An 18,040-nucleotide genomic window follows, 5' to 3' on the forward strand; every position below is an offset into this window, starting at 1 on the left:
TGAGGCACTTTGTTAAAAGTTTTGCTGAATATATATTATATCCACAGTATTCCACAGTCCACTAAGGAGATTACCTGATCAAAAAATGAGATCAGATTAGTCTGGCTGGATTTGTTCTTGACTAATCCATGTTGATTTTTAGTAACCCCAGCACTGTTTTCAATGTTTTTGCAGACTGACTATTGTATAATCTGCTCCAGAATTTTCCCAGGAATTGCTGTCAGACTGCCTCCCCCACACACACGCACTTTAAATATAGGGACACCATTAGCTTTCTTCCAATCATCTGGCATATCACTTGTCCTCTATGATTTCTCGAAAATAATACTAGTCTGAGAATTCTTCTGCTACTTCATTTATCTCTCTAGGTTGCAAGCTCATGGGGTGGTTCCAGCCAAGGCGTGTGCGTGCGTGCGTGCGTGCGTGCGTGTTAAATTGCCCTGCCTCATTTGTAGAATTCTACAAGGGATCCAGAAATCATCATAGAAGCAGAGCAAGTCAGAAGGGATCCCCCGGGCCATCTAGTCTGACTCACAGCTCCAGCCAGCTCCGCTCATGACCTGCCCATCATCTTCCTCTTGTAATCATATCATGCTTTCCCACCATATCTTCTGCCTTTTCCTTACTGCAGAAACTCTGTTAGCGAGAGAAAGATGGAATAACTGCTCATCACTAGGAACCATCTTTCCAGAAGCACCCACAAAGTAGCACCAAGACAAATACACAGTTATGAAAATGAAACATCAAAATGGCAGCTAGGGCATTTCAGGTCTCTGGGGATCTGACCTGGTATAGCAAATTAGCTGCCATGTAGGACAGCAGTGTTCTCTGCTTTCATTTAGGCACCATTTGAAACAAAGAAATAGAGTAAAACTCTCCTCCCACTACCCCAGTAAGTCTCTAGAGCTGTGTCATCCAAAGGAAGCCAAAACCCAAGGAGCACTACCCTTCAAACACCTCAGTGCTCAGTGAAGAAGGGAGTACAGAATACTGAATAGTAGCATGTGAACTGCCCTTGAATTTGTTTTGAATTAATTTGTTTTGAATTAATTAACAAAATTTATTTTGCTGAATACCATTTCAGGGGTCAAAAGGAGCAAATGGTGACAAGGGAGAAAAAGGAAATGCAGGAAGTCAAGGTCTTCAGGTAAAATTTCTACATGCAGTTCTTTATTTAGACCTCCTGTATCCTTTGTCTTGATAACTAATGGAAAGGAGTGCTATAGTGACTGAAAATAGGTTTCACCCCACAGGAAATGAGTAAAGCAGAAAAATTACCATGTAATTGCTGCATTTGCACATGTTGCAAATGTGGACTCTAAGATTTAGTGTGACATACAAGAGCCAAAAAGAGCTGTTGCAGGCCTTTGGCTCATACACCAGCCAGAGTTACTTTTATTCTGTCAGAATTTCTAATATAGTTTAGGCTTCTGGCCTATACGTGGCAGCCTCACTGGATGGAAGCCTCCAAGATCAGATGCTCCAGTGCCCTCCTGAGATGCTGCCAGCAGGCCAGGAGAACAGATGGACATTATTTCTTCTTGGATCTTTCAAGCACTTGTCTAGGATATTAAGATGTATTTTATTTGTGTGGAGTTAAATATCACTGATAACTGATTTTAAAGAAGATTTTCTTTGATTTTATGGTCCTTACATTAGTGGGTTTATCATGAAAGATTTAAGTCTTGTGCCTTAATTTGTGACCTCAAATTGTTGTCCTATTTTAAACAAGAAATTTGTTAGAATAAAATTTAATTGAAGAGTGGTATGATTCTTTTTTCAAATAAATGAATAGTTTAGCAAGGTAAGTAAGTGCAACCAATCTCCACATAAGAAGTGAAATGTTCGTTTTATTTTTATCAAAATTTTAAAAAATGTTTATACAATGTTATTTTGCTTTTAGGGAAACTTTGGAGTGAAAGGCTCTGGTGGGAACCTGGGAAAACCTGGGACTACAGGGCGTAAAGTATGCTTTCACAAGTCTGTTTTTAATCTTTCTATACAGCCCATAACCAACCAGGAGAAAGTCTTCAAGACTGAATTCATTATGTTCAGTAAAGGAAAAACCTTGGCACTTAATTAGGGCTTTCACCCTCATCTAAAGCCCAGGCAAGCAACCTGCTCATGTGAGAATTAAAAAATGAGAGAGGATATGGTACACACACAAGCCCTGCCTTGCATGTCCCTATCCCTGCCCATTCCTTGTCTTGAGGGAGAAATTATGAAGAGGAATTTGACTCACATTCTCTTGAACATGAGGAGAAACCTCCATGCAGTCAGGAACCATGATAACACACACAAAAGGAAAGGTAACCATTGGAGCCTATGATAAATTCCAAAAACCATGCAGCCAATACTTTGGATAGGCTAACTCAGATATCACAAAAATGTATCAGCTTTTGAATTCTTCAGATCTCTTCATTAGGCATGATGTTACAAAAAGCAGGATGTCGAGGGAAGGTTGACTGGATATTGTAGGCAGGATATCTGCATAGTCAGTCTGAAGATGATATAGGGGAGGGGGGTTGCAGATCTTCACACTGAGCTCTTCCAAGAGATGGGATGGTTTCAGATTTCTGAACCCCTAGATCCTATAAAGAACAACAACAACAAACTAGACAATTGCTGATTCTCCATTTTTACCTCTATAAATCCAGATTTTTTAATTTTCTAAACCAGGGACTCAACAATTGTCTAGTAATTTTTTGCTTCTGTAAAGGTTCTTCATAAAGCACATTCCCAAGTGCGTGAAGGTTTCTTTTCACGTTCAAGTGAATGCAAATAAGAGCCCTCTTCAGATCTTCTTGTTCATTGTGAGGAAAGAAGAGGGCCAGTGTGGTTAAAGTCATACTGGGACTCAGCTTCAAGACTCCACTTGGCCATGAAACTCACTGGGTGACTTTGGGTCAGTCATGGGTTCTCAGCCTTACCTACCTCACAGGATTCTTGAAAGGATAGAATGGAGAGAAGCAGTAGGATTATGGAAGCTGCCTAGGGTTTCTCATGTAAGAGAAGAAGTGGGATTTTAAAAAAATGAAAATGGAAGGAACATGGCTTTTGGGGTGTCTTCTTCACATGTAGCCCCTCTGTGAGCAAGCTTTATCACTTGTATAGAGCTATTGGCATGTTGCCTTTTAAGTATTGCCTAACAGGCAGAAATTGTGCTGCTTTTTCCACAAATGGGAGAAGCTGAACCCATTAATGTTTTCCTGTAGGTCAGCAATGAAAGGCATAGAGCTCCTGTTCATAGAAATGGGGCAGCCCTAATTTATGTTCACAAAAACAAGTATTCAAAAATAATCACTGAAATACTAACAGCAGAGCCAGAAATGGAACAGATGTTATATCACAGTCAACATTTGGCCAATCTCTGAGCAAATCAAAGAGGAGATAAAGGGGGAGGCTTTGTTAACAGTAAAACAAAATTAGCAATTTTGGCTCACAAATGGGCAGGCCTCCAAGTATTTACGCACAGATAAGGCTTTCCTCTGAACATGCTGAAGTTTATCTGAATGCTTGAAGTGCATAATTTATCTGTATTTCACAATTGTGAGCACTTGTATAATTATTTATAGTTTGTCACATATTCTGTCTCACTGGCTTGCTATGTTTTATACAAGTTTTTTGTATGTTTTCTACTATCTCATTTAATAGGGAGAACCTGGAGATCCAGGAGTCAGTGGAACAACAGGCTTCCCTGGGCATCGGGGTTTGAGGGTTTGTCATTTATATTTCTCTCACTCATTCCATGGGCTGAAATTGCCCCAGGCTTAAAGGGTAATGTAAAATGGCTCCCATAGACAGGGCTGTGTGTATTCTGACTGTTATATTTATACAAATCTAAACTCTATACCACTTCACTTTTCAGACCAGCATCCAGGTAGAATATAAATGAAGTTATAAACAAAGATTTTATTTTATGTTTAGATTTATATGCTGTCAAGTAGTCCAAAAGGCTCTCTAGGTGGCATACCAGCAACAAGACCAACATTCAACAATCTTAAAATTACAAAATATGAAAATCAGTCAAATCACTAAAATTCATCAATTAAAAATATAAGTAACAATAATAATCATTTAACAATGATCAGTATAAATCATGTACAAGTGAGGGGACAACTATTAAAATCTAGTAAACCCCTTAAAATTAATACAATTATCTCAATATTACTTGTTAAAATGGATGAAGAAGAGAAATGTTTTTGCCTCATGAAAAAATATGAATTTTATTTGTGCAAGGGGGGAGGGAGGGGGAGAGGGAGAGGGAATCTTTGACATCTCTCACTGGGCTATGCTTCTGGCCTTTCCTCTAACATACTGTCTGTAGGTGGGCCCTATCCTCTCCATCTCTGTGCATTGAGCATGGATGTTTGAAAAGGAGCCCTGTGCACAATCAGTGGCTTACATGAAGGCATTTCACTCAAGAAGGTTGCCTGTGCAGCTATCATATAGGGCTACTACATACAGGCAGCTGCCCACCTTGGGATTCTTTTGCAGCAATCCAGGCTCACTGCTTGGATGCTAAAGGTGAGGCCAGCTCAGGGACATGATTTCAGGGTGAAGATCACAGCGTGCCCCAACTTCTGCCCCAACGCATAACTACGTAATTTTACATATGAGTAGCACATGAATGGTGCCCAGGAAGCACTTCAAAGGGATATCTCCAAACTGGCAAAGAGGGAGCAAAATGGAAAATTCAGCTCTGTGTAAATCAAGTCATGCATGTTTAAGCAAAATAATAAAAACATCCTAATTTTATATCTACACCAGTGAGGTATGAGCTGGCAGTTCCAATGCTGGAAAGATATCTTGGGTCACAATGGTCAGTGAAAATGTTATCCTAGTATGCAGCAGCTGTGAAAAAAAGCAATTCCGTGCTAAAAATTATTAGGAAGGGGGTTTAAAGTTAGCCTGTCAGTATTAAACACCCTTATATGAATCTGTGCAGCAACTACCCTTGGAATACTCCATCTCAAAAATGACATTGTAGAGCTGGAAAAGGAGCAGGAAAGAACAACCAGATGAATGGGCAATTTCTCTGTGAAGAAAAATGATGACTTTTAAGTCTTTCTAAAAAGGGGGTTAAGCAGATATATGACAAACATTTCCAGATTTATGCACGGTGTGGGAAAAAAATAGGTAGGGGAAAGTTTGCTTCCCTTTCTCATACAATTAGAATTCAAAACCATTACATGGCGTTGACTGGCAGGATATCCAGGAAAAGCAAAAGAAACAACTTCACACAACATATTGTTAATTTGAATATTGAATATGGTGGCCACAAGTTTGGATGGCTTTATAAAGGGATTGGGTAGATTCATCAAATATATGTCTGGCTAGTTGTCATGGAAGTTCTATAGACTTTTTTTTAAAGTAGGCCATAATAGCAGCCTCTGGAGAGCATCGGCAGCAGTTGCCTCCATCATTTGCTTAAGGACTTACAAGGCATCTGCTGGATGAGAAAAATGGATGCCAGTCTAGATTGGCTTTTGGTCTCATCCATTAACACTTTTCTTTTGGTCTTGTTAATCTTTTCTAGGGAGGAGATGGAACTCCTAAATACGGCAGACCAGGAAAGAAAGGTTTGAAGGTAACTGTGTGTGTGTGTGTGCATGTGCCAGCATGCATGTACACTCTTAAATAATGAAAAAGTAGTGTTGCTTTTATGCTGTTCAGAACTTGCTCTGGATTAGTTACAGGGGATTAGTTATATGTCACTCCATGTGTTTAAGTTACACTAAAATTAAAAGAACTTTCAGGGCAGATAATGGTGCTAAAGATTGCTTCCTTGCAATGTACATCTCTGCATAGCTTTTTATTTTTAATATGACTCCTACATTCCAATTTGAACAGGTTCAAGTGGTTTCTAAACAGGGCAATATTTAGTAGGTAACTGATATCTAAAGTAGTTTTTTACGTGTGTATGAAAATGAACCATACGTGCAGCTGAAGCTTTCTCTGAATTGTTTCTTTTGTATTGAAAGATGGTCTACAAATATTGTAAATAAATAAAATGCTTTTAGAATTGCAGCCAAAACAAGTATTTTGATGGTAACTATAGTAACATATTATTTAAATTTTAGGGACAAGAAGGCTGCATGGGAGACACTGGACTGCTGGTACGTATCCCAGGAATATATCCATATACATATATTCTAAAGGCAAGATTCCAGCAAGTGGGTACAATCCCAGCACAGTTTTTACTGTCATTCCTGGTACTAACAGTGTGCCTTACAAAGTGGAAAAAATCATCTTTGGAAGTTATTACTTTGAGATTCTGAAGCAGGTCCTACTGGTTTGCTTCACTAAACTTGTTTAAGTAAATTGGAAGCCCAAGACTGCATTTGCTGAACTCCCTGGACTAGGTTCTTCATATCAGAATATGCTGCTTTCACTTGAAGTCTTCAGAAGCTATTTGGGGGATTATGGGGGTTGTAGTCCAGCCTTCTGGAGAGTATCAGGTTGTTATTATTACATTACATTTCTATCTCCCCCCTAGCCAAAGCTCTCTGGGCAACATTAAAGTCACCCATCCATATTTCAACCGGGGCCAACCCTGCTTAGTTTCCAAAATTGGGTAGGATCAGGTAGTTCATGGAAGGTTTTACTTTTCTATCACTTTTCCTTTCACTCTGGAAGGTCAGCCTTCCTTGGCCTGGTACACTCCAGTTGTGTTGGGCTACAACTTACAACATTTCTAACCATTGGCCATACTGACTGGGATTATATGAGTTGTACTCTACCATACAATACTCTCGTATCTGGAAAGTAGCCAGTTGGGGAAGCCAAGGCTGGGTTCTACAAATCACCACAGTGAACACCAATTAAAATCAAAATCCAATCATGCTTAGACAGATAAATTCCTACAACTTCCAACTTTCCATAGCCAGATTAGCTGACAAGGGAATACTGAGAGCTGTAGAACCTTTTTCTGTCTAAACAAGCATAGGATCACACCCTCCATGACTGTATAATTAAGGAAATGAATCTATTTGTGTCAGGGCTCCAAGTTTTCAAGAGCTGGATCACTGGGTAGAGGCTATTTTGAGTCAGTAAGGGAAAATCTGAATAAATGGGGCAGTGAGCTTAGGGACAATTTAGGTGAACCATAGAATCATACAGTTGGAAGAGATCTAGGAGGCTATTGGGTCTAATCCTCTGCTCAAGGTAGGGCACACCCAAATTCTTCCACCCAAATTCTACCAAGGCCTGACCCTGCTTAGCTTCTAAGATCAGGCACTTCAGGCTATTTGGAAGCATTTAATGCCTGTTGATTTTTTATTTGATGCATGTATGTATTATGTGCATATATAAGAGAAAGGCAGAGAATTTACATGTGCTTCAAGGCAAGAAGGGAAAGAGTTGTGAAAGTCTGAGGGTTTTAACATTCAAGAGAAGGATGCTGGGTATTTATTCAGTGCATAGCAGAATTATTGCGATAGTGGATAGCAGTGGGTATCCCCTGCATCTGTCAGCTACCATCTTTATGAATCTATGATTGCAAACATTCTGTAGTGTCCCTGAACAGTTCTTTTATGGATCAGCCTTAAGGTGGCACCCACCATGGAAAAGTGAATGAGCAGGAATATTTATTTTTGAATGCTTTACAACTGTACTGATTTTTCATAGCCATTTGATATTCTTAGCATTATATTCAATTCAACAGGGTGATTCTGGAGACATGGGAGATCCTGGAGCACCTGGACGAAAAGGGTATAGAGGAAGAATGGTACTGTGAAGAGCAATTTGTATAATTATTACCCACCATTCCTGTAGTTTATTGTGTCCTTTATTTTGTACTGTCTCTGAAGACTTTATTCTTAAGTTAATGTACTTCCTCCATGTGAGGTCCTTAAGGTTGGGGAAACAGGGTCTTTTGAACCTTAGGTTCTAGTGTTAACAATGTATTTATGAGCATGAACTATCTGATGGCTCAAAATGCTTAAAAATTAAGAATTGTGACATGAACACACAATAAAACTATAAAAGGCAATTACTAATCTAAATGAGTTGAACTAGGAAAATAAATAAGTTAGTCAAACAGTGTATTATAAACTTTCTGTGGATACCTGCAAGGAGTTTTCTGTTGCTCTCAAAAGAGCACTTCTCACAAAAGTCTTGAAGATTGAGTAGGGATTGCTGTTTTGTGTTTGCTTTTCTAAATGTTCCATAACCATGAGGCCACAAATGTAAAGATCATGCTTTGTCTTTCACAGATTTGAGATCTTTTATTGGAGCCTTTGTTCTTTCTTCAGATGAGGACTCATATGTAGGCTTAAAGTCAGCACAGTCTAAAAAATCAGGAAAAAAACAGTATAGTAAACCATTGGAAACTTACCATTCCAAATTTCTTAGGGATATTTCTAGTTACCCAGGTGTCCAACTAGATTGTGGGTTTCAACTCAGAATGGTCCTAGCCACAGAAGAATGTACATGTGTACAAGGAAGAAAATGAAAAAGGGAGAAAACTGTCTCCTTTGCTGCTTAATATCTTGTACTACACCATACTGCTTGGATGTCAACAATATGCATAGATGTACAGATGCTTTTATGTTGTAACTGAAACAAATGAACTATGTCATGACTTCAGGGATACCCAGGAGAGCAAGGCAGAAATGGTGATCCAGGAGTGCGGGGTGATCCAGGACGTCCGGTAGGTCCCAGTCTTATCTAATGTGGGCTGTTTTATCTGAATCAGAAACAACTCTTTTGTTGTCTAGTGGTTAAATTTCTGATGTGGTTGTCTCTCTGTCCAAGGCAAGAGCTTATTAACTAGTTTGAGTGCTCAATCAAAAGTTGTTCCCATTGGTGTCCAACATGTAGATCCTTCATTTCTAACCAAGTTTGCGTGCTGCAATGCCAGTAAAATGCATGTTTAATCATAACTACAGGACTCATTTGCTTCCTCTTTGCTAACTTGTCAAGATCCAGATGCCCTCTGCCTCCATTCTCATGCATTTCCTTGCATCTTTTCTGTCTCATTCCACCCACACAGCCTGTCTCAAATAGTCTGTATCATTTTCTCATAAAAAATGGAGGTTCAGTGTACAACCAGGTTGGCCACTGTCCATGGCCTTTATAATAGATTGCATCAGGATTAGGTTATACTTGGAGTAAACCCATTTAACTCAATGGGACTTAAGTTATGGCATGACTAACTTAAAACCTATTGATTTCAAATGGGACTATTTTAAATATGACTTAATGTAGATTTAACCCAGGAAGATGTTTCCCTACAGAAACCCTGTACCAGGGGTAAGGAATTCATGTTGAGGGCTGAATTCACTTTTGAATTCAGCTGTCAGGAGCTGCATTCCAGTGGTGGGCAAAATCAAAACTAAAGTGTCATACCAAAACACAAAAAATTCCAGACTCATTATAGCTTAAAGCTCTTACCATTAATAACAAAACTTTCAAAAAGGTATTTCAATTTTTTAGATTGGAGAAGACACTTTTCTGAAGCTGGCAAACCATCAAAGAATCAGTGGTTGAGGAAAAGGGAGCGGGGCTGGATGGAGCAGGACTGTCTTTCTGAGGAACCTCAGAGGGCCCATTGGGCAGTTCAGGAAAGCCAAGGTTATCTGCCTTGTCTTATAAAAATGAAAGGTAACTGTGTACTAAAAGTTAGAAATCTGGACTAAGACTGGCGAAAATCAGGTTCAAATTCCATCTTGGCTATGAAACTCACTGGTTGCATCTCAGCCTAACCTGTATCACAGGTCTGCTATGATTATCAAGGCAGAGAATCAGGTAGTCCACCTTGATCTCCTTGGAAAAAGGTAGGATATAGATGAAATAATTTTATGGCCATCCTGGAAATCATGTGTACACAGACTTCCCTCAGTAAGGATTATCATGTGGACAGATGTTGTGTTTGTTTTTACGCAGTCTCTGTTTCACACATGCGGATTTTATTCAGCATAGTACACTGAATCATGCACATACGAATCATAGTGATATTCCTCAAGATAAATTTGTCTTGTTAACATTTAGAATATCTTGATTGCATAAAACAATTGGTGGCATAGGGTGCCACTATACAGATACATGTTCATCACAGTGTTGTGAACATCCTAAAGGCCCATGTGCTCTCCTTCCTTCCTTCCTTCCTTCCTTCCTTCCTTCCTTCCTATTCTCTTTTCCTCTTATAAGGAACCCGAGGCAACTTACAACATTCTGCTTCTTCCCATTTTTAACTCACAACAAGCTAAGCGGTCACCCATTGCCAGTTCAGGAGCCTGGCAGGGGCTATGTTTGGCGCAATCACAGCTGCTACCGCAGTTCCCAGAATGACCCAAAGTTCCTTTATGGACTGAATGTATTTAAATTGCAGCATGCAGATCCTGCATATCCAATCAAGTTGGTCAACCAAGCTTTCTGGTCCCAGGCACCATTCCAGTTATTTACTCCCCAATTAATTAGAGGTACCTGTATAATAAATCTAACTGGCTAATGCACTAAACAATGCACTATTATTTTAAGCTAGCATTTAAAGTCAGGCATCATTAAAGACTACACTATCCTTGGTTAGCATTAGCCTTAGTGCAAACATATTGCTAAATAATGATGAATACTGGATGGAAAGGAAGAGGAATTTGTGTAGACAAGAGGAGCAGGAGGCAGGAGAAGACAACTCGGGGTATGTGAGCCTGTGGCTGTCCTTAAGAGCATACCGCTGTTAAAAGGGCAGGATATTTTTCACCTGCATCCAGCCTGCAGTACAGTTAAAATAGGCCTGGCACCAGAGATGAAAATGGTATCATATCCCAGTCACTTCATTATCAGGCCACTGCAGGCAGTTGGATGATGTAGCCCTCACTTCAGCTTCTACACACACACATATATATTTGTGTGTGTGTGTATATATGATTCTTATCTTGTTTTTCTAGGGTTTAAAAGGAAAAAAAGGCCAGCCTGAGTATTTGGTATGTATATCTGGAATGCACTAGTTCCTCCCCATTGAGAAATAGACAATTTTGACCATTAACAATTATCTCTCTCTTTTCATCTCCCCTGCTCCACAAAAAGCACTGTCAACTCATTGAGTACATACGTAATAAGAGTAAGTACCTCTTCATGATTGATTTATATACTGAAAGACCAAAAGTGTAGTGTAGAGGTTAAGAGTACAAGTTTAGTCCACACTCAACCAGGGAGCTAACTGGATGACTTTGCACCTACCTCACAGGGTTGCTGTTGTGGGAATAAGATTGAGAGGAGGAGAAGGTAAGGCTCCTTGAGTTCCTTGAAAGGAAAGGCAGGATAAAAATACAATAAACAAAATGCAAGCAAACAAATAAGTGTCAACAATGAATGGAATTAGTGAAAGAAGAACATGTTGTCCATGGACAGATTCATCTTAACCTGCAATCAGAAAAAAATAGCAGGGCTGCAGGCTTTAGTTTAATGGGTAGTTTATAGTGAATGCTGGAGTGATGCAGTCATAATCCTTTGGACTCACAGCAGCATAGCCAACATTACAAATATGGCTGTTGATACAAAAGCTCAAAAAGTGGTGATGATGGAGAACCACAAAAAATCACATTGTTCAAAATTTCAGGGAGCTAGCATTAAGCCCCTCTAGCAGGCCCTTCCCTTCCCTTCCCCAGTTTTCTATTCCTCCATTTCAACTGACTCTCAGCTTTTTGTATCTATTGGGCTATGCTCATTTATCATTGCATGGTTCTTCATAGGTTTTTCCCACATAGGATTTTTTAGGAGACTGTTTATATGTCTTTATTACAGTTGCATTCCTCTGTAATATATGCTCCAGCTGGATAATAATAAAATCCAATATATAAGAAGCAGTATCGCAATTAAATTGTGTAAAGGTCAAATGAGAGCATATTTTAAAAACTAAAAACTGCAACCAGTAAAATGTGTGTGTGTATCTTTATGCACTGCAATGCATGCGCATACATAGATTTTAAAAAACAGGAGCCAAGGTTGGTTGAGGGGAGGGGGCTCTTGCTCATTGGTGCCACATTTCCATTCTATGCTGGCAATCACTACCCGAGTTCAGTATCAGAGGAAGGAGCCATTCCCACGGCATCCTGAGAAACTCTGCCATCATCTACCAATCACAATACTTCCCATTTTGGCTATTCAGGTAAGTGAATGCCATCTGTTAATGCCACCAATAACAATGCATTCTATATTTTAAAATTCTCTGAATAATAACATTTTGAATAACATATCTTTTTCCTTTTTCTGTTTAGCTTGTTGTAAAAGTGAGTATTGTTCCAGTTTTTAATTCATTTTCTATAGGCTTCTCTAAATCTTAGTGAGGATGCTAGGCAGCAGCAGTATAGTCATCTTGGTTCTGATAGTTCTATTTTTATGTAAGACATGATACAGAGATAACTGTAGGCCTGCTTCCTTCTCATCTGAAAATTCAATATTCATAATGTAAGTTCAGCTTTGTGCAATAAGACTAAGCCTAGTCCTAGGGAGAAAATAAGCTACTGAGGTAAAGATACTTTTTTGATTGTAATCCATTACAGATGATAGCACCGCAAGGAAATGGCCTGCTACAGATTAAATCTGAGAAAGGACAATATCATTAACCACACCATACTTTATTTAACAAGTCAATCCCCTTATTTCTAAAAATGTGTCTTACACTGATTACTGCGGTACACATTTTGCTGAACCTCATTGCCCATCCCTTTCTCAAGTCTTGCCATTCAAAAGTCTTCTAGTTGTTGATTCTACTGTGCCCAAGGTTACAATCACAATTCACTCATTCCTCCCCATTCTCCTTTCCAAGGCATCCTCTTCTTAAGCAGTTGCACCTCTCTTCAGTGACTCTTATCTTTTTTATCCACTTCTCCATTCTATTCCAACTCCATCTCAGATTTTGAGCATTTCCTGACATGTTTACAAGAATCCATTCCATCAGTGCCTTATGCCCATGAGTAAATTTTGGCATTGATTTGAATGGTAATATTAGAGTTTCAGAATCAATATTGATTAGATATTATTTGAAAACTATGGATATTATCACACTCACATTTTTTAAAACGAGAAAACCAAACGCATCCTTGATTCACTCTCACTTAAATCAATAGAGTTTACAACCACTTATATTTGTCTGAACAAATATATATTTATTTTTATTTATTTATTTTACATTCTAGGCTTCCCTAAGTGCCCATTATATCCGACTGAATTAGTGTTTGCCTTGGATGTATCCCAAGATACCACACTCCAGACATTTGAACAAATGAGAGAGATCATCATAGCCATTGTGAACAATACCAGAATCAGAGAGAGCAATTGCCCAGTGGGAGCCAGAGTGGCTGTGGTGTCCTACAGCTCTGATACGCACTATCTGATCCGCTTCTCAGATTTCCAGAGCAAAAAACGGTTGATCCAGGAGCTCAATGCTCTTTCCTATCAGAGATCTCCAAGTGGGAGAGACCTTGGTGGGTCTATGAGGTTTGTTGCCAGGAATGTCTTCAAGAGAACTATGCCAGGTGCTAATGTGAGAAGGGTTGCTGTGTTTTTCAGCAATGGCCAATCTGACAATCCAAGTTCTATTGACACAGCAGTCCTGGAGTTCAGTGCCTTAGATATCCATCCAGCGGTCGTCGCTTTTAGGAACACCCCTCATGTCAACCGTGCTTTTGCGGTGAGAAACTGTTATTTTCTTCTTTATATTCAGGAGAATTGTCTCATTGAGCCTGTTAGAATGTTTGCAATATCAATTAGATTTTAAAGATTTGTTTAGTATTACTGAGTAGATCATTTAATGAAACCAGAATTTAGCAAATTTGAAGACAACCCGGCCAAGTGCAGACAGGCCTGAGGTGCTGCTGCCAGTGGGGCACTGCCACACCGGCAACCTTGACCGACATTCAGCAAATGAGCACAGAATGGGAGACCTGGGGTGGGAAGCCTGACTGGGATGGTGCTGAATAGGGACATTATCATGGGTACGTTTATTACCGTCAACTAAACATGCTGACCTACAAAATGCCCCTTTTCTTACATCATGTGTCCCTCTGGTCAGTAATTGAGGTCATTTTTACTTCCTCCATTTCTCTCACGCTGACACATATCTCCTTTTTGTTGGAACTTACAGGTCCTCCATATTTTGAGCTGCTGAATGCTGCAGCTGGTGGCGATGGGCTTTCCTTTCCTTGCTTACATTCAGGGCCTGGATTGGATAAACATGTTAGGCTTTTCCCCAACAGGCTTTGGTGCCCCAATACCTCAGCATTATGCATCTCATGCACGCTGGACAGCAGCAGGATTGCATCTGCCAAATTTCTTTGTAAATTCTAGTTAGCTTCATTGGAACCTTCAAACCAATTAGTTTAAACTTGGTCCCAAATCAGAATATTAGGTTCTAACCCAAAATTCAGAGAAAAATGGCTATCTCCAGTTAAAAGTGACTAGATGTTTGGCACTTAGGAAATCAACTGTTATGATGCCAATGGTATGGACTGGCTCTAAACTTCATTGGGCTCTATTGTATAATGTCTCTAAGAGAATGTGATTGTATAAAATGCAAATGAGGATAAATTCATAGAAAATACTACTTTTCAAAATTTCCACATGGGACTCACTGGTGATGAAAACATTATTATTATTACTACTACTACTACTATTAGTATGATTAATTTCATTTCTGTACCACCTATCGCTAATGCTGTCTGGGCAGTTTACAACAAAGTATAAAAGCAATAAAATACACTCGATCAAACAACATTAACAAGAATTAACAAGAATTTGAATTAATATAGAATAAAAAATGGCTTTGTTAATGGTTTAGGACCTGAAGGACCTATCTGAAGGACTCCCTTATATGCCTTCCCAACCACTAAGATCTAGCCAAGAGGCCCTTCTGAATGTGCCATCCCTTAAGGAGATGAGAGGGGTTGTAAATAGGCCTTTTTGGTGGCAGCCCCCTCCCACCTGTGGAACAAGCCCCCCAAGTAGTGTGCTGGTACCCACTGTGTTCTCATTTTGGTACCAGCCAAAAACATATCTCTTCTAGACCTATTTTAATAATTTAAATAATTGGTTTTATTAATTGGTTTTTAAATATTTAATTTTTATTATCTTTTAGCATTTGGTTTTCCATCTTGCCTGGTTGTTTCTTGGAATTGATCTGGCCTATATTGTGTTAGTATTATTATTAATTGATTACTTTAAATAATAGTTTTGTTTGGTTGTTATTTTGTTACACCACCTAAAGGGCTCATTTGAGCTGTTTGGTGGCTTATAAATGTAAAGATAAATACATATATGCAATAAAATACAGTAAAAGTATCTGTCCAAGAATACAATAAAGGCACCTGGATAATCCCATCAGGTCCTTGAGTGACCAGGGAGATCTTTAAAGGCCTCTGCAAAGAAGGCTGTCTTTACCTGGCACTGAAAAGATGACAAATTTGGTGCCAGGCAGGCTGCAGCAGAGAGGTTGTGCCAAAGATGTCTCCTCAGTTTTTTTTTAAGCACACGTGCATTTTCTTCTTTTAGATGGATACCACAAGACTGTTTCAAGTTATCAATCTTCAACAGGAGAGAGATTATGGTCCAGCCTTGGAAAGACTGCTGTCATGTGTACTTTGCTATGGTAAGAGTATCTGAAAGGAACATGAGAATCAGCTCTTCAGTCATAGCTGCTCTTTGTGTTGTGCCATTACAATGATTTTAAATCCATTTTCAGACAAATGCGACCCAGATGAATCTTGCTTCCGTCATGAAACCTCCCCACCTCGGGCCTACATGGATGCCGCTTTCATTTTAGAAAGCTCACAGAGAATAAGCCCTGCTGAATTTAAGCAGCTGAAAGATTTCCTAGGTGCAGCGATAGACAACTTTGACATTTCTGCTAAACCAGACACCTCTTTGGAAGGTGACAGGGTGGCTGTGGTGAGCCACACTCCACTAAATTTCAGACCTCAGACCCACATGCATCCAGCTAAAATTGAATTTGACTTTGTGGCTTTTAGAAGTAAAGGACGAATGAAGAGGCACATCCAGGAGTCTCTCCAGCCGCTGAATGGATCAGCCGCCATTGGCCATGCCATACAGTGGACAATCAGCAACGTATTTTCAGTAGCACGCAACCAGAGGAAATCGAAGGCTATTTTTGTTATATCTGCTGGAAGAACGAGTCAGTGGGACAAGGGGGTGCTGAGCGACGCATCCCTGAGAGCCAAGTGCCAGGGCTATGCTTTCTTCGTGCTCTCCTTGGGGCGTGAGTATGATCACACAGAACTTGAGCAACTGGCGAGCTTCCCCCTGGAGCAGCACTTGTTACAGCTTGGCCGAAATCACAAGGCCGAGCTTGGATATGCCGTGGATTTTTTGAAACCGTTTGTACGTCTCCTCAAGGGTAAGTTGTTGCACTTTAGCCAACTCATTTCTCTATAGAAAGCTCAGAAGGTAAACCAAGATGCACACTTCTGATTTTTTTGCATACAAAAACAAGGAATGACAGCAAGCGTTTCTTTTCAGGGAGAACCTGTGTAACAATATGATAGTGCTGGAGCAGCTCTTGTAGGGAGTGGGGGGGGGGTGCACTTCCACAAGTCCAACTGCATGTGCCTAAATCTGCATTGAATCCTTCAAGTGCACCTGTTTGCTCACTTCTGAGGTAGTTGGTACTGAGCTGGATATGCCAGTAGAGGAAGCTCTGAATGGATGGTTTCCATATCCCTTCAAAGCCAGTTTCTACCAAGAGACGACCCATTTTTCCAACCATAGTTATCAGGTGCTTGAATGAATTAAGTTCAGTTACCCTACCAGTCCTGTTCCTTCATTTGGGATAACCATCTGCCATCTTTGCACTGATTTCATTTGTCTTAATAGGTAAAATCAACCGCTATCCTCCAACAGAGCTGAAGAGAAAATGTGCAGAAAGCCTCACAACAAAGCCTTTGTATGCTACACAGATAGACTTTCCTGGGTGAGTTGTTGTTTTTTCCCAGTCATTGTTTTCTTCTCTGATCTTCTACAGGTGTACATAATGAAGATAAATTTCTATAGTTTTACACGCTATATATGGATATGAAAGAAAGCTGTTATGGTTTTATTCAATCCCTCAACTGTAACAATGGGAAAGCAAAAATGGTCCTCCTACAGAGTTAAGACAACTGTGTCACCTTGGATTGCTGTGCACATAATATGTCTTATACACACTATGACAGAAATGAGAGCAGGACCAACCCAAAACATAGCTCCCTCGCCTCCAACCATAGGTTAAGGTGCATGGTACCCAAGGCTGGTGAATTATTTTGGTGGTTAAGGCAGAAATCCTACAAGCACCTGGTCCCTTCCCTGCTGGTAAACTTAAGTAGCAATAAATTAAACAACCCATTGCTTTCAAGATCACATGTGCTGGGCCTATGAACATCCTGTTCCCCTTCCCACATCGCTGGCACTTCAGAAGAGTAGGCCAGGCATCTACACAGTATGCCGATTATACAAGCCCAAAGTGTTGGGATTGAACTTCATTGGGTTGCTTAACAGCCCCAGGTGTGCCCTTGTACCTGTGAACATCTTTACTTATCCTGAGTACTTCTTGAATAAAATATGGAAGTGTAGGAAGAGACTGCTAATGAAATACTTACAAGAATTATTTTATTTCATACCTAGTTTTAGCACTGATGAGACATTAAGTGGAGATTATGCTCTAGATGCTGAATCTGGTTTCCTGGAAGCCTGGCCTATCCATTAAGATTTCATCAGCAGTAAGTATCCTACTTTTGTGAGTTTTTTTTTAAGTAGGCATAATGCAAAATTAACGCAAGCAGGTGTAACCTGTTGAAATGTTACTGTGCCTTACTTCTGTCTTTCTTATCCCTGTGTGTACTGCTCTGCACAAGGAATTCCTTTGTTCCTGATGTCCCTGCCCCATCAATAATACAGATGCAGTAAGCATCCAATACGTGAATGCTTAAGTCTCTGACTCTAATAGAGTTTGCCGAACAAACTTCACATCTCTTGAACTGGTTACATGTTCAAAAAAGCAACATTAATCTCTACAAATGCAGTGAAACTACAATCACAAATGCCAACACGG

At 39.8% G+C, this 18,040-nt stretch overlaps 1 protein-coding gene across 1 annotated transcript in view; it reads left to right on the top strand.

The window, feature by feature from the left end:
• LOC123036460 (collagen alpha-6(VI) chain-like) overlaps window positions 1–18,040 on the top strand; it is a 62,195-nt gene that overhangs the window by 42,116 nt on the left and 2,039 nt on the right. The window contains exons 23-37 of the mRNA XM_044455737.1: window positions 1,085–1,147; window positions 1,904–1,966; window positions 3,655–3,717; window positions 5,540–5,590; window positions 6,084–6,119; window positions 7,667–7,729; window positions 8,591–8,653; window positions 10,890–10,925; window positions 11,029–11,062; window positions 12,219–12,230; window positions 13,140–13,633; window positions 15,490–15,586; window positions 15,680–16,351; window positions 16,828–16,924; window positions 17,614–17,708. Of these exons, the coding sequence (XP_044311672.1) occupies window positions 1,085–1,147; window positions 1,904–1,966; window positions 3,655–3,717; window positions 5,540–5,590; window positions 6,084–6,119; window positions 7,667–7,729; window positions 8,591–8,653; window positions 10,890–10,925; window positions 11,029–11,062; window positions 12,219–12,230; window positions 13,140–13,633; window positions 15,490–15,586; window positions 15,680–16,351; window positions 16,828–16,924; window positions 17,614–17,695 (1,926 nt within the window). The 3' untranslated portion in view covers window positions 17,696–17,708. The remainder of the gene's footprint in view (window positions 1–1,084; window positions 1,148–1,903; window positions 1,967–3,654; window positions 3,718–5,539; window positions 5,591–6,083; window positions 6,120–7,666; window positions 7,730–8,590; window positions 8,654–10,889; window positions 10,926–11,028; window positions 11,063–12,218; window positions 12,231–13,139; window positions 13,634–15,489; window positions 15,587–15,679; window positions 16,352–16,827; window positions 16,925–17,613; window positions 17,709–18,040) is intronic.

Source organism: Varanus komodoensis, unplaced genomic scaffold (genome assembly GCF_004798865.1).
Source record: "Varanus komodoensis strain SLA01 unplaced genomic scaffold, ASM479886v1 scaffold10, whole genome shotgun sequence".
Lineage (NCBI taxonomy): Eukaryota > Metazoa > Chordata > Lepidosauria > Squamata > Varanidae > Varanus > Varanus komodoensis.